The sequence below is a fragment of the Prionailurus bengalensis genome, chromosome C1 (assembly GCF_016509475.1).
Source record: "Prionailurus bengalensis isolate Pbe53 chromosome C1, Fcat_Pben_1.1_paternal_pri, whole genome shotgun sequence".
Classification (NCBI taxonomy): domain Eukaryota; kingdom Metazoa; phylum Chordata; class Mammalia; order Carnivora; family Felidae; genus Prionailurus; species Prionailurus bengalensis.
In genome coordinates, this window is record NC_057345.1 from 81,039,210 (window position 1) to 81,055,678 (window position 16,469).

Here is a 16,469-nt window from a genome sequence, read left to right on the forward strand (position 1 = left end):
ATTACACGGGAGATTATCCTATGTGTGCCTGACCCAGTCATGTGAGTCCTCAAAAGAGACCAGCAGCAATATAGACTCTCTCTCTGGTCTTTACGGAACAGGTCACCATGAGTCCTACAACTGCTAGGAAATGAACTCTGCCAGCAGCAACCTGAATGAGCTTGGAAGAAGGTCCAGAGCTCCAGATCAGAACTCTGCCCGGCTGTCTCCTTGACTAAAACCTCATGAGACTCTGAGTAGAGAAGCAGTTATGCTCTGCCTGGATTTCTAACCTACAGAACAGTGGGATAATGGGTGTTGTTTTAAGCCGCTAAATACAAGGCAATTTGTTACACAGCATAGAAAACTAGTACACTGGGGTGCCTGGGTAGCTCAGCTGGTTAAATGTCCGACTTCGGCTCAGGTCATGATCTCGTGGTTCATGGGTTTGAGCCCCGCATCGGGCTCTGTGCCAGAGCCTGGAGCCTGCTTTAGATTCTGTCTCCCTCTCTCTCTGTCCCTCCCTCCCCCACTTGCATTCTGTCTCTCTCTCAAAATAATAAACATTAAAAAAAATACTTAAAAAAAAAACTAGTAACAGAGATGGATCATTGACTAAAGGCTGGTAGAGGAGATGGAAGTTATTGATGTGCCATTGTGTAAAGCAACCGTTCTCAAAATGTAGCCCAGAGACCCCCAGGGGGTTCTCAAGACCTTTTCAGGGGCCTGGGAGGTCAAAACTATTTTCATAATAATACAAAGATGTCATTTTCCTTTTTCCTGCTCATTCTCTCCTGATTTTAGTTTTCTAGATGCTACATGATGTGTGAGGATATCATTGCCCTGATGGCTAACAGAATGTGTCCTTGTGTATTCTTGTGTTTAAAAAGTTTCCCTGTCTTAATTTCTAATGCAGTAAATGGTGACAAATATATCCCCCATAAACAAAAGTTTGTTGGGGTCTTTAATAGTTTTCAAGGGTGTAATGATGTCCTGAGACCAAAAAGTTTGAGAATACTGGTCTAGAAGAGCTGTACTAAGTAGGTCTAGACCAAGTCTGTAGGTATGAGAATTTATGTTTGGTCAGTGCCTACATTTTGTCCAACACTGTGGCAGGTGTGACCAAGAGTGGAGCACGTTTCTAAGTACAAGGTATTGCAATATGATGGTATGTAGCTCAGGGCTAATCTTCGGTATGGGTGGCTATGTCACAGAGGTGTTTAGAGAACAAGTTGCTAAAACAAGGCTGTGGGAGGTGGGGAAAAGTTTGTGGGGAGTAAGTTGGGAGGGGAAGTGGAAGGAGGACACGTATTCAAGGCTTCTCCTTCAGATCTCAGCTAAAATGTGCCTCTTAGAGAGCCCTTCCCTGATATCCCTTGCTAGAGCACCCAATACCTTCTCCTCCATCACAGCACCCTATTACTTTCCTTTCTAGCCTTTTTATTATTATTTTTAAGTTTATTTATTTTGAGAGGGCATGTGGGTGTGAGTGGGGGAGGGGCAGAGAGAGAGAGAGAAACCCAGGTGGGCTCCACACTCTCAGTGCAGAGCGTGATGCAGGACTCAAACTCACAAACCTTCTGTGAAATCATGACCTGAGTTGAAATCAAGAGTCAGATGGCTTAACTGACTGAGCAACCCAGGCACTGCTAGCAATTTTTTTTTTTTTTTAAACCTAACCTCGCTGTTAAGGTAAGTCTGGCTGGAGCTAGAGTGCCTTGGTTCAAATCCCAGCTCTGCAACTTTCTAGTTATAAAATCTTGGATAAGATACTTAATCTCTGTATGCCTCAGTTCCTCAACAAATGTGCTAATAAAATGAGGAATTTATGTTGAAGAGTTAGCTTAGGTTGTGACCATGGGACTGAAGAGGAAAGGGTGGATGTGAACTAGTCCAAAGGCAGATTAAATAGGTGAATTCAGATGACAAGGAGCCAAGAGTACAGAAAGACAAGGGAAAATTCTGGGGACATTAATAGAAAGCAGCGGGCGGGGGGAAGGGCAACCAGTTACATATAGATTAAGGAAAGAGAGTAGAAAACAAAAACGATTCCAAAGTTTGTTGCTTGAGAGATAGGGCGGAGGCTAGGATCTGTTAACCACTCTGGAGGGAAAAGGGAGCACTATATCTAATCCACGTTGAAAGTGAGCTGGCAGCAAGGGGCACCTGGGTGGCTCCGTTGGTTCTGGCTCAGGTCATCCCATGAGATTGAGCACCACCTCGGGCTCTGCACACAGTGCAGAATCTGCTTGGGATTCTCTCTCTCCCTCTCTCTGCCCCTCCCCTGCTCATACTCCCACATGCACACACACACACACACTCTCTCTCAAAATAAATAAACGTTAAAAAAAATAAAGTGAGTTGGCAGCAAGAACTAAGTGTAGATAATTTGTCTTTAGAGTGCTAGAGTGACAGGCTGAACAGAAGAAAGTTCAGGGCAGACAAGAAAATCTGGGTGTCTGCTCACTGCTGGACAGAGCTGAAAATCACGGGGAAGAAACTCCACCTGGCCCCAAATACTGAACTGTATGGACGAGGACAGTATTCTTTAACACTCACAAAGATGTTCTTATTGTGGATAAAAGAGGCTTAATACATTGCTGTCAAACTCCTTTTGGTGAGATGGGGCTTTTCAGAAGAAATAAAGCACTGATTCAATCTAAGGAACTGCACAATAAGGGGGTAGTACATTTCCCAGTTTGAATCTATCTTTGGAAGGCCAAATAAACACCATGTTTTAAGTTGCTTTTATGAGGGAAAGCGAGGGTCATCTCCTTCCTAGCAGTCTTGCTCTTCAGTCTAAAATGGCACAACATTCCTCTTGTTGACACAGTTTCACAGCACTCTAAGTTCCTGGCTAAAGCTTCCTGTGATGACTTTTGGATGTCCTATTTGAAACAGTCAGACTTTCTGCCCTGGCAAACTGCTGAGACCCTATAGGACAACTGAACTGTAGATAAAAATCTTCCAGGGAAGTAGGTGTGGGCAGGATGTGTGGTTTCCTTGTCTCTCATTTAAAGACTGATGCAATTAATTTTTCATGAACAGTCTCTTCCAGTAAGAGGTACATTCCAGAGTGTTTCAAGAGAAATCAGAAAATACAAGCTAGGTCCTGATCCTCAGTTTGAGTCGAGACTACAGCACTGTTTTTTAATGTCACAGAAAGACACAGCAAGGAAGCTGTGCCCCCACTATCATCTCAAACCAGGCCCCTTTGCAAACGTGACCTTGAGGACCTGAGTTAGCCATAACACCAACACAACACACACCAGACCATGTACTCGTTTATCAAATAATCTGGAGCCGAGCCAACCTCACTCTGAATGTGTCCACAGTAGTCAGAACCCAGGAAGATTTTCCTAAATTTTTAGTGATAACACACACACGAGATTCTTTCTCTGACATTCCAGGCTAACCACGGTCTAGGTTAAGGCTCTGCAAAACATCTGGGACATACATTGCTGGAAAAAATTATGGCATCTTTTCTACAACTCTCCATGGCCTGACAGGATTCTCTGCAGCAGGATTACCTGTGGGGACCCGGGGGAAGCTGCACTGGCACACTGACAGGCATTAACTGACCTGAAAACAGTCCAATTTCACTTATTTACCTAGGGCCACTTAAACAAAGTGCAGAAAAAAAATTCAAAGGTGAAGAAATATACATGCTATTATCCCTAAAAAGATCACTTTCTGTCTAGAAAAGTAGAGGCTTATTTCATCTGACATTCTAGGCCTTTCCATCAATGGAAGCAGGGACAGCACCTGAGATTTGATGATTAAAGTCAAGGCACACAATGAACTACCACTCGGCTGACCTGTGGCAAAATACCATCCTTATTCTGAGAGTTTTCTCAGCCAAACACCTAGGAAAATGTCCTGACAACAGACGCTCCTACTTTAGCCAGAGATGTTCCGAGAGAACAATAAAGGCTGAATCAGCCTCAGCATTTTAATTTCACGGCATCTCAGGTACTCATGCCTATTTTCACTGACAGTCGATCTCTTCATTAATTTCCTTATTAGGTTTACATCATCCTTATTAAGCAGATTTAGAAGGGAAAAATAAAAACTCAAACACTACAAGAGCTCTTCTCACTGTCTGTTGCCTTGTTAAAGGCGAGCTTGGAGAAGGGGGAATGGAATGTCTGTTCGCTGAGGAGCCACCAGGCAGGCTCTGCACTGCATGTTGTCACAGATTCTCAAGCAGCACCAACTAAATAATTGGTGGTGTCCAGTGCAAAATAAAACATGGGTCCTTTGTCCCATATGCATTAAGAAATTTGAGAGTGACAGCAGAGTACTAACCCAAGTGCAGGGCCCTTCTGAGTGTGGGTCCCTATGTGGCTGCACAGGCCACATGCCCATGAAACTGGCTTTGCTCTCAAGCTAGGCTGCCCTAGGCTTGAATCTGGTCATGTGATTTTACTTTATTTTATTTTATTTTATTTTATTTTATTTATTTATTTATTTTTTAACGTTTATTCATTTTTGAGACAGAGAGAGACAGAGCATGAACGGGGGAGGGTCAGAGAGAGGGAGACACAGAACCTGAAACAGGCTCCAGGCTCTGAGCTGTCAGCACAGAGCCTGACGCGGGGCTCGAACTCACAGACCGCAAGATCATGACCTGAGCCGAAGTCGGACACCCAACCGACAGAGCCACCCAGGCGCCCCTCTGGTCATGTGATTTTAGATAAGTCACCTGTAAAAGGGGGATAGTAATAGTCCCTACCTCACTGAGTTGTTATTAGGATTAAATGAGTTAATATTTGACAAGTGCTTAGAAGAATACCTGGCCAGCAAGAACTTACCTAAATGCTTAGTAAAACTACACTCTGCCAAGGGGTGCCTGGGTGGCTTAGTCGGTTAAGCGTCCGACTTCAGCTCAGGTCATGGATTTGTGGTTTGTGAGTTTGAGCCCCGCGTCAGGCTCTGCAACAGCTCAGAGCCTGGAGCCTGCTTCAGATTCTGTGTCTCTCCATCTCTCGACCCCTCCCCTGCTCATGCTCTGTGTCTCCGTGTCTCTCAATAATAAATAAACGTTAAACAAAAAAAATTTTTTTAAATATACTCTGCCAAGCCTAAACATCCCAAAATGCTAGGGACAGTTACAGCCATGACAATGTGAATTTACTAAAGCATTTTTTTTTTTAAAGTAGGCTCTATGCCCAGCATGTAGCCCAATGTGGGGCTTGAACTCACAACCCTGAAATCAAGACCTGAGCTGAGATCAAGAGTCAGACGCTTAACTAAGTGAGCCACCCAGGGGTCCCAATTGAACATTTAAAAAAAAAATTTTTTTTTACATTTATTTATTTTTGATAGAGACAGAGAACAAGTGGGGAAGGGGCAGAGAGAGAGGGAGACACAGAATCTGAAGCAGGCTCCAGGCTCTGAGCTGTCAGCACAGAGCCCAACACGGGGCTCGAACTCACAGACCATGAGATCATGACCTGAGCCGAAGTTGGATGCTTAACCGACTGAGCCACCCAGGCACCCCTCCACTTGAACATTTGTAAAAATGTTTTTGAGTTTCAGGGGTTGGGTGGTTCAGTTTAGTGTCCGACTCTTGATTTCGGCTCCGGTCATGATCTCACAGTTTGTGAGTTCAAAACCTTATTGGGCTCTGGGATGACGGTGTAGAGCTTGCTTTGGATTCTCTCATTCTCTACCCCCACCCCACCCCTTCCCTACTCATGTGCTTGCACACACATTCTAAATAGATAAATAAACTTAACATAAACAAATACAAAATACAAAGGAAAAAAATGTTTTGAGTTTGGATTCCTGAAACACAGAATCATGTTTTTATTACTATGACAGTAGTCACCTTTTAATTTATTTTAACAATTAAACAAGACATTTCAAAAGATATTCTGGATTCAGGGCAACTACTCACAAAGCAAAACCAAAGAATAAAAAAAGATACTGGTGTATGCTCATGGTTCTGGAAGCCTGTGGAATGCAAATTGTCATGAAGCCCATTTAATATAACTGCTTCCTTTATACTGAAAGGATTCACTAGGGACTTTACTGCTTCCATACAGGAAATAAAGCCTGTTGTATCTGAACAAAAACTAAGAAATATCTTTCTCTGCTACAATGCAGAATATTGTAAACAAAACAAAACAAAACAAAGAGCTGCAGAACAGGAAATGTTACTAATCATACTAATTCTATATTTAGTTGTAGGAAAAATATTACTAAGTCAAGTCAGCAGATAACTTGCAGGTAGTGACAGAAAAGAAAAGAAATTTGGTGCACAGAAGCATAAATACTTAATGATTTATAAACGTTTGTTTTATAAGAGCACCCTCAGTTTCTTTACTGAGTCACACATTTTTTACTCCTCACCACCAATAATTCTCAGGACCTTCAGAAACCTTTATAATAAACATGTAGTTTTTCTCTCCCCCAATTATGATAAATATGTTTGACTGCAAAATTCTAGAGAAGAAAGTTGTCATTTGTCAGACAATTCGCCCGAGGTACACCGACTTGGGATACTTCTCCTTAAGAGCCGGCCACTGAACAATGAAGTAATCGGAGAGGCGAAACAGAATCTTTCCGGACAGGGATAAATGTTCTACTCGGCAGATGCTTTCAACATAGACAATGATCACTTTCTTTATTCCTAGTATCCCAAGGAGAAGGGCAGATACGCAGACAGGAACACACGTTCCTGGTCCATTACACAACACCTTAAAAAAAAAAAAGTTGAAGGTCAAATTAACATACAGAATACTAATCTAAATGAGGCATTTAAAGTTAAAAACAGTCACATCTTAGAGGAGACTTTTTATTATTCTAAGCCTTGAATTATTCCTTGTCAAGATCTAGTGTGCAGCAAACCCCATGCACATAGGAGTAGACAGGGCTCCGTGCTGGCTCTCCTGCTTACCAGCTGTGTGGCTCCAGGCAAACAACTTAACTTCTCTGCTACCACAGGGTGTCTAGCACAGTGCCTGATGCTCAGCCAGGATCCACTGTGTTGTGTTGCTCTTCTCCAATTGCTTGCGGGTCACACAGATACACAGAAGACAGATAAAGTCAGCTATGAGTCACTATTTTCTCATGTACCAACTTGTTCTTGTTGCTTTTCTAAAATAATCTTTATAACGGTTGGAGCATTGACATGTAAGATGTAGAAGAAAATGTCTTTAAATGACTATGTAGGGTATTTTTGTGGGGTATATATAATCATTTTAGGAGTCCAGGCCAACAAATGGGATATTTGAGAGAAGGCTACTAAATGAATGAGGTTTTTTTTCCCCCCACGAGAATTTAATCTGTGTTTGTGGTCCAGAGATTTTGATGCTTTTGAATTTTGCTAATTTTTATAAAAAGCCACCGGTTAAAAACAATTTAGAAATAACAATTGTTATTTGGCAAAAGTAACAAGAGAAACAGAAATCCAACTCCTAGAGCAACTGCAAAGACTGTTTAGAAGACTTTTAAGAAAATGAGAGGAAGCCTATTTCATGGAATTGTCGGTAAGATAATTTATTATTATTTTCTGAGAAAAACTGTTTTGCACAACATTGTAATCATGGGCCCGTATTTACTTAGCAAAGCCTAATAAAGCATTTTTTTTTTTTTTACTCCACAAATCATAAAACAGGAGATTTGTGGCTGTCTACACGTGCCTGCTGGGCATTATCTACAATGTCACATGATCTTTCCAGCACATAGTCCACAAAACTTATCAGACATCAGAGAATCTTAGAGTTGAAAGGGTCTCCAGATATACTGTCTGACCATCTCGGCATTTCAGGGACTGTCCCGATAGACGATGGACTGGACGGACATTCTGCCAGGGATGTAAGCCTCGGTCAGGGCTCTCAGGGTTTGATAAGTTATCTGATCTAGGTTCCGCTCTTCCTGGAGGCAAGCCCACCTGACACACCATCCACAGGCCTTGGGAAGAGAGAAGGTAGCCTGTTTCAGGTGGGAACCAATCTTTTTTATGCCTTCCTTAAAGTGGCTACCTACCTACCCCCTGTCTTTATGAAGAGTTTTTGTTTAGTTTTTCTTGAATTACCAGCTACTAAGCTGCTTTCCAGACCAATCTTCTTTGATCCCTATTGAGTTGCCCTTATAACTTTTTCTTCACAGACCCTGAAGACACTGTAATAGGAAGAACATAGGACTGAGAGTTGGGAACAGGGTACAACCCTGTTCAACAGTGTTGAACTGAACAGGGTTCAATTACTGTCTCTTTACTGTTGGGACAGTAACGAGAATCACCACCTAGGCTCTCACTGCCACTCTTTATCAACAACTCACTGTGGCCAGGTACTGTACTAAACAGTCCACACACATTATTTTAATTACTCCTCACAGCAATCATTTGAGGCAAGTTTTATTGTCCCTTTTTGCAGAATAGGAAACTGAGGCACAGAGAGATTTGGCAAGTTGCCTGATCGCATGTTGAGGAGTGGAGGACGTCTATTGCTTCAGTCACTTTTTACCTGGGACTCGGTTACCATATGTACAGGGAGAGTGGACTCAATGACTTTCCCTGTCAGCTCCAGGATTCTTCTAATTCTATGACTCTAATTCGCCTCTAGTTTTGTCTTATGCCTAAATTACAAGATTGTTCTGAATCCTTTCAGAGTTCAGAATTCTAAAAATCCTATTGATGCAAGGTTTCTCAACAGTGGCATTACTGACATTTTGGACAGGATAATTTTTCATTGTGGTGGCCTGTCCTGCACATTGTAGGATGTTTAACAGCACCCCTGGCCTCTACCCACAAGATTCCAGTAGGCAAGACAATTAAGAATGTCTCCAGGCATTGCCAAATGTCTCTAGTTGAGAACCACTGCATTAATGTATTCCCTGATCCTTGGCTTATTTGTGTTGCATTTCTCAATCTTTTTTTCCATGGAACTGAACAAAATAAAACCTACAGCTAAAAAATAATGTAAAGAATGCTTGTTGGGTCTTCAATGTCACAAAAATATTTTCATGTTCGTTGCCTTTGAAACAAATGTACATATCCATGTGTGTTCATTTCACTACCTGAACATACAAACTGTGAATGTTCTGATGGAAATGTCTGTATACAGGCAGGGAAATGACTGGCCATTGGTGGGAGATGCATTAACAACCTGCTACAGATCAGAAATAGAGATTGTTAAGTTAAAAGTGGAAATTAAAGGTATTCATTTGTTTATCTCTGTCCTCTATTTCTATTTTGAGGCGCCTTACTATCAAAGTCCTCGATACGATAAAACCACAAAACCATAAATCAAGTATTTAAAAAAAAAATGGCATGGGGCGCCTGGGTGGCTCAGTTGGTTAAGCGTCCGACTTCAGCTCAGGTCATGAACTTGCGGTCTGTGAGTTCGAGCCCCGCATCAGGCTCTGTGCTGACAGCTCGGAGCCTGGAGCCTACTTTGGATTCTGTGTCTCCCTCTCTCTCTGCCCCTCCCCCACTCATGCTCTGTCTCTCTGTCTCAGAAATAAATAAACATTAAAATTTTCTTTTTAACAATGGCAAATGCATCTTGAGGAAAACTTTGGCGAAGGAAAGCTACTTTTAATTAAGCACAGGTTTTGACCCTGCATTTTACAGAAGCCTAGGCGAGACAATTAAAAAATTGTGGACTGTGGAGTTTCCACTGTTTAACAAAGCATATCAGAAAGACTTATTCCAAGCATTGAACAAAACAGAATTTTAAGTAAAAAAGATGTTAAACAATATAATGGTTGATCTTGTCTTTTTAAAAAAACACAGAAATACTCTTCATATTTCTATTTCTTAAAATGGACATTCTCAAGAAATATGGGGGCATTGCTTTTATTGTCTTTCCTCCTTTCTACTTTGTAAGCTCCTTATGGGCAACTTCTAGGACCATCTATGTTCTACACCTGGAACAACAAAAGGCACTCACTAAATTTTGTTCAAAGGAAGGAGTGAAGGGGTAAAGGAGGGGGGGAATCCTTTGCCCATTGTATATAGAGTGGAATGCTCCATTTGCTACACTCAACTCCATTTGTAACTCTATCATACACACTTACCATAAACATAAAGGCTGTAACTGACAGCTTTTTTTATATTAAATATAATTTATTGTCAAGTTGGTTTCCATACAACACTCAGTGCTCATCCCAACAGGTGCCCTCCTCAATGCCCATCACCCACTTTCCCCTCTCCCCCATCTCCCATCAACCCTCAGTTTGTTCTCAGTATTTAAGAGTCTCTTAAGGTTTGCCTCCTTCTCTCTCTGTAACTTTTCCCCCCATTCCCCTCCCTCATTGTCTTCTGTTAAGTTTCTCAGGATCTACATATGAGTGAAAACATATGGTATCTGTCTTTCTCTGCTTGACTTATTTCACTTAGCATAATACCCTCCAGTTCCATCACAGTGCTGCAAATGGCCAGATTTCATTCTTTCTCATTGCCAAGTAGTATTCCATTGTATATATAAACCACACCTTCTTTATCCATTCATCTGTAACTGACAGCTTTTTAGAAAATCATCCCACATCCACTTGCCTTTTCTTCAGGGAACCATCGTACTGTATTTCTCTCCCTCTCTCAACTTAAGTGCTTGGGTAGACTCCACAACCAACTATAAGGAGAGGACATATGACTCCAGTCTGACCAGTCCTGGCATCGAATTCCCCTGACAAAAGTCACTTGTTCCGGGAAGAGCACCTAGTCCAGTGAGAAACCACAAGATGGAGCGGGACATTTGTTGGGGCTGCTGAGAGAGCAGTGACTTTTCTGCTATACGAAAACCTTGGAGGATGTAGGCCTGGCACTGTTAACACTTCTCTTGCTACCCTGAGAATGAAGCCATCACAAAGCAGAACAGAGCAGAACTGAGAGATGAAGACAGGCCAGGTCCCAAAGGTAGCATTTATGATCCATGAATCCAGCTGTGCCTGAAGGAAACCAGATCTATCTCTAGACTTGCCAGGTATGTGAGGGAATACATTCCATTTTTACTTAAGACAGCATGAATCAGGACTTCTGTCACTAGTAATAAAAAGTGTACTAATTGACGTAGCCCTTGATTTTGTCTAACTCCCTGACTAGCCTCTGACTAGTTGTAGTGCCAACTGTTAAGTGTTCAATATGTGCCTGCTAGATGAATTAACGAGCCAATAAATAAACTTTCTCTGAGAGCAGAAAATCCAAGAGATGTACTAAGGATAATACAAGTTATAGGTCAAGAAAACAGAAAGAGGTCAGGGCTAATATAAAGTCATGAGGGTAGATGAGCTGGATCAAGGATCAATGGTTACAAAAGGATTGTTGCTCTGTAGATGTGGGTCACCACAGGCCCAAGTCCTGTTGGCTGAAACGTAACACTGGCATGTATGAAGAAATGTAGTTAATTTGGGGAGTCTGAACTCAACTTCTGGCCTAGTGGGAACTCCATACACACAATGTGGGCCAAGACCTTTGGGGTCTGGATTGTTTTGAAGGTAAGAGACCATGAAGCTGAGAGCAATCCAACAGGGAGCACGTGAAGGAGAGATTAAAAGCCAGATGGGGAGCCCAACTAGGGCTGCAAGTGCAGGGAATGGGCAGAAAAGCAGAGTCTGACTCTGAGGTACCTGCCTGAAAGCTAGGCTTTCAAACAGCTTCTTGCTGGTGGAGGTGGAGGCTGGAGACACCTCGTGAACGGCAGGGACAGAGCTGCAGGGAAGGTTCTGCAGAGCTTCCAGGGTCATGGATAAAGCTGGAGAACTAGAGGCCACTGTCAAAGCTGAGCTGGCTTAAGCAGGTAGTCTCTGTGGAGGTCACAGGTTTCAAAATCAACAGTCCTGTTTATTAGGATACTGGTTTCACTTTGTAGACAGGTAAATGGGGAAGATGCGGGAGGGAGCAAACACTGAGGTGGAGGAATAGTCCAGAGACACAGGGAGAAAAACGTCATAGATATAAGGCTTAACAGGAAGCAAAGTCAGATAAAGTGCTTAAGAGCGCATCTTCTTATTTTAGAAAAATAAGAAACCCACAAGGTCACCGGACTTAGCCTATGACCCAAAGTGTGTCAAAGATAACGAATCAATGTTTCTTATAGCCAACAAAGCTACAAAGATAAAGATCATCAGATTTGGCCAAGAGAAGAGTAATGGACACCTCAGGGATAGCTATTCCAGTGAATCTTTGGGCTAAAATACAGGGCAGGAGAAGAGGGAGCCCAAAGGGGAAGAGAGCTCCAGTAGGAGCTGGGTGAATGAAGCAGGCTGGGGAAAAGGTTTATAGAAAGTAATGAATGATCTATATGTGAACATAAAGATCAGCGGAACTGGTGGTAAGGGAGGAACTTACTCTACAGAAAAGAGTGAGTTCTTTCAACACCAGGAGAAAAGAGTTAGAATTCTGAGTATTTTTGAGGTTGGTTTGGGAAAAATTGTATTTTTTGAGAACACGACAAAGGATAAGAATGATGCCACTGGAAGTTTGCTCCCAGTGGATTTTCTTTTAAATGCTAATAATTTTCAGCTCATTGTGTAAACCACGAAAAGCATAAAGAAAAAAAGTAACCTTTCCAATCTCATCAATCTGTTAAATTTTGGTGTATTCTCTTTCAGTGAATGTCTTTATATAAACATTTATATTTTACTAGAAAATAGGATCACATATGCACATACATAATTGTGAGAGCTTATATAGAAATATTGTAGAATTCTGGTTAGCTATAGTTTTGTGTGTTATAAAAAGTCTTTAAAATTCCATGATTTTTAATGACTGCCTATATTTAATTCTATGGCTAGCTCATAATTCAATTAACTCTTCCCTGTTAGAAATTTAGATTGACTCCTTTTCTTTCTGTTCTAAATCATGCTGTTTGATGTCTTTGTATAGATATCTGTGACCCCTAATGTTTTAATTTTGGATTGAACTACGTTCCAGAGTTCTTGCTGAGGGAGAGGTTAGAAGAAACAGCTTCAAGGACTTAAGGAAGTTGCAGAAAGTTTATTAAAACAACTGTCATGAATTGGGAATGGGCCATGTGGTGTTTTGGGTTTTGCTCCTGCCTAGAATCTGTTTGAACAATTTCTTACCGTATGAACTGTGGCAGCAAGCAGAGCCCAGCTCTCATGGCCTAAGTGAGACTCCTTTCTAGGTCCCCTCAGCAGCTCGTGGACGGGCCAGTGACTTGGCCAGATGTTTCTGTCTAGATCTGACCAAAAGCCAGGGGTGTAGAAAAGCAACTCTGGAGAAGAAACGGTTTCTGTGACAAAGGTGCCATTGAAGAGACTCCTGTCCAGTACTCGCAGTGGCAGGTACAGTGTTCACTCTCCAGTAGTAGTGGCAGAAGTGTCTTCCCAAACCAGGTCTGTGGCCATGGAATTTTGGCCATGGCCCTAACTGTTCTGCTCCCATCTTGTCCCTCCATGTTTTCTAGTCCAACCTCACTGGCTTTCTCAGTAATTCTGAGAGCTCTTCTTTTAAGGTTCCCAGACCCAATTCCAAAGTGTGTGTGTGTGTGTGTGTGTGTGTGTGTGTGTGTGTGGAGGGAGGAGGAGTGTGGATGGTGTCCCTACACACAGTACCAAGCAATTCTCGGATATCAGCAGCATGACTGAGAATGCAACTCAATTTTGACGTTATCTGGGGATAGTACCAGCATTCACAAGTTTAAGGACCAGTCCTAGGAGAATGCTCCTCACTCCCTACTTCAGACATCAGTCACAAGCCCCAGGCTATTAAACCTGTATTTCTGATTGACAGGCTATAGCCTGGAAGTTAGAATGACTTCCTCGGTAGGTTCTTTTAATTTCCTAGAGCAGCTCACAGAACTCAGGGAAACATTTATGTTTACCAATTTATTAAAGGACGTGAATAGTCAGAGGAAGGGGGAGGTACAGCACGACACTGTCCCCAATCTCCAAGTGTCCACCAACCCAGAAGTTCTCTGAACCCAGTCCTTTTGGGTGTTTATGGGGACTTTACTATATAGTCATGACTAAGTCACTGGCCATTGGCTGATTCAACCTCCAGCCCTTCTTCCCTCCCCCGAGATGGGGTTTGGGGGGAACTTGAAAGTTCCAACCTTCTAATCACAGGGTTGGTCCTCCTGGCAACTAGGACCCGAAAGTCACCTTCATTACTGTAACACAAGACTCATTCATTGCCCTATCACAGGAAATTCCAAGGGTTTTAGGAGCCTTGAGCTGGAAATCTTGGACCAAGACTAAATACATATGAGAAATATATTCATTTCATTCATTCATTCAAATGACCAAATAATATATTTCTTAAAAATCACATAATTTTAGCTTTCAATAGCCTTTCACTAAATTCTTTTCCTATTTCAATTAGCCAGAGTGGATTTAAAAAAAATTTTTTTTTAAGTTTATTTATTTTGAGAGAGAGAGAGGCAGAAAGAGAGGAGACAGAGAATCCCAAGCAGGCTCTGCACCATCAGTGCAGAGCCTGATGTGGGGCTCGAACCCCTGAACTGTGAAATCATGACCTGAGCCGAAACCAAGTTTCAGATGCTTAACCGACTGAGCCACCCAGGTGCCCCAGCCAGAGTATATTTACCAAGAATCTGTACTGGTATGGGAAGAACAAAGACGCAGAGTAGCAAATGCAGAGTCAGACGAGGAATGGATCATGTCAGGGCAGAAACAACATTTGCGCTGGCAGGGCTAAGAGCACCGAAGCACAGGGAGCAGACACAGTGAGACATGGATGAGGGCAATGCCACAGGAAGGGCCAGGTGAACAAGTACTCCAGTATGGGAAGGGGAGGTGAAAGACCTCAGCCACAGAGGAGGAGGGCAAGAGCAGTGAGGAAACAGCTCTGAAAACTGGAGGGAGAAGCATCTGTGAATAATCAAGGGAGGGAGGAAGAAAATGCGGTTGGAGAGCAGGTGGTCTGTAACAAGTAGAGGTTAGTCAGGGGACCAGAAAGCTTGGGTGAAGCCTGAGGAAAGGCAGTGCTGAGTGTCCACGACCAGTGGAAGTGGACGGCAGGAAGGAAAAGGATGAGTAGCAGATGGGATGACGTATTCCTTGGCTCACAATGTGGTACATTGCATTTCTTCTTTTTTATGGATATTTGATCATCTGAGTATTAACAGTTAAACAGAAACATCTAAATATCAAAAATAATGTGAAATAACCAAATGAATCCTAAACACTAGAATCAACAGCTATTTATGAACCTTAAGGTCTCTTACAATTCCACTGCTAACACATAGAATTTTCAGAGTTGTCATCATTGTGTATGTAGCATTCTGAGGTCTACTTTTCCAATTCCATCACTGCTTCCATTCCATGTGCTACATAGGCATTCGCTGCTTTGCAGCATGAACGTGCTATAGTCTACCTGGATACTTCCTAGCTTCTCTTGACACAGGTATAGCTTTCATTTTCTTTTTTTTTTTTTGTGAGTGAAGAATGAAACCGAACTTATTAATGTAATGACATCGTTTGTAATGATGCTTTAAGCAGTGTTCACAGAAAAATAGACCACCAATTTACACATGCTGAACAAGAGGTAATTGTGTTTACCACCAAAATACTTAGGTTAGATAAAGAATTGACACCTTTGAGAGAGAGATACCGGCTTCCAGCTACGGAATGAGTAAGTCCTAGGGATACAAGGTACAGCCAATGGCATAGAGTCAATCCTATAGTAATACTGTTGTGTGCTTTCACATGATAGCTACACTTGTGGTTAAGTACAACTTAATTTATAGACATATGGAATGACTACGATGTATGCCTAAAACTAATACAACAAATGTATGAACAGTATTTCAATGAAAAATTGACATCCTTTACACTATCTTTAATTTCTCCTTCTTTGCCATTAAAAAATCATTCCTGGGGCACCTGGGTGGCTTAGTCGGCTAAGCGTCCGACTTCGACTCAGGTCATGATCTTGCTTTCATCTTGTTTTAAAAAGGTAAATTTAATAAATTGCTTTTTATCTAGGCTAATGTGCTCATGTTGTAAGGATACTGATTTTATTGCTGGCTCCTCAAATTATCAATTACTTGTACTTCGCTTGGTGACAACTCAAAAAAACTGTTCCTAATGTAAATTAGGTTCCTGGACCAAATTCCAACGTGTGTGTGTTGTGTGTGTGTGTGTGTGTGTGTGTGTGTGTGTGTGTGTGTAGGCTTCCCCACACCAACAGTGATCTAGATACCAGCCGGGTGTCTTACAATTTAACTCAATTCTGACACTACCTACACAGAGACAGAATCAGATTCCAAAGGTAAAGGGCTCAGTCCTGTAAGTCCACCCTTCACTTCAGATACCAGTCACACACCCAGGATGGTACCTGTGCTTCTGGCTGACAGGCTACAAACTGGAGGCTCCAGCTACCTGCTCGAACTCAGGATACCACAAGCCCATGTTGTTACTGGTACTTCTGCCTGAATGGCTCTAAATCAGAGGTTCCCACAATCCCTTGCTTGAGTTCAATTAATTTGCTAGAATAGCTCACAGAACCCAGAAAAAGCCATTTACTCGCTAGATTACTGATTTATTACAAAGGA

At 42.1% G+C, this 16,469-nt stretch overlaps 1 protein-coding gene across 2 annotated transcripts in view; it reads right to left on the minus strand.

Annotated features, from left to right (window-relative positions):
- Positions 1 to 5,753: 5,753 nt before the first annotated feature.
- The window catches only part of ALG14 (ALG14 UDP-N-acetylglucosaminyltransferase subunit), a 102,131-nt gene continuing 91,415 nt past the window's right edge, over positions 5,754 to 16,469 (minus strand). Inside the window, exon 4 of one of the 2 annotated variants that reach the window (XM_043575628.1) lies at positions 5,754 to 6,683. In XM_043575628.1, the coding sequence (XP_043431563.1) occupies positions 6,453 to 6,683 (231 nt within the window). In that variant the 3' untranslated portion in view covers positions 5,754 to 6,452. The remainder of the gene's footprint in view (positions 6,684 to 16,469) is intronic. The other variant, XM_043575629.1, reaches the window with a different exon arrangement.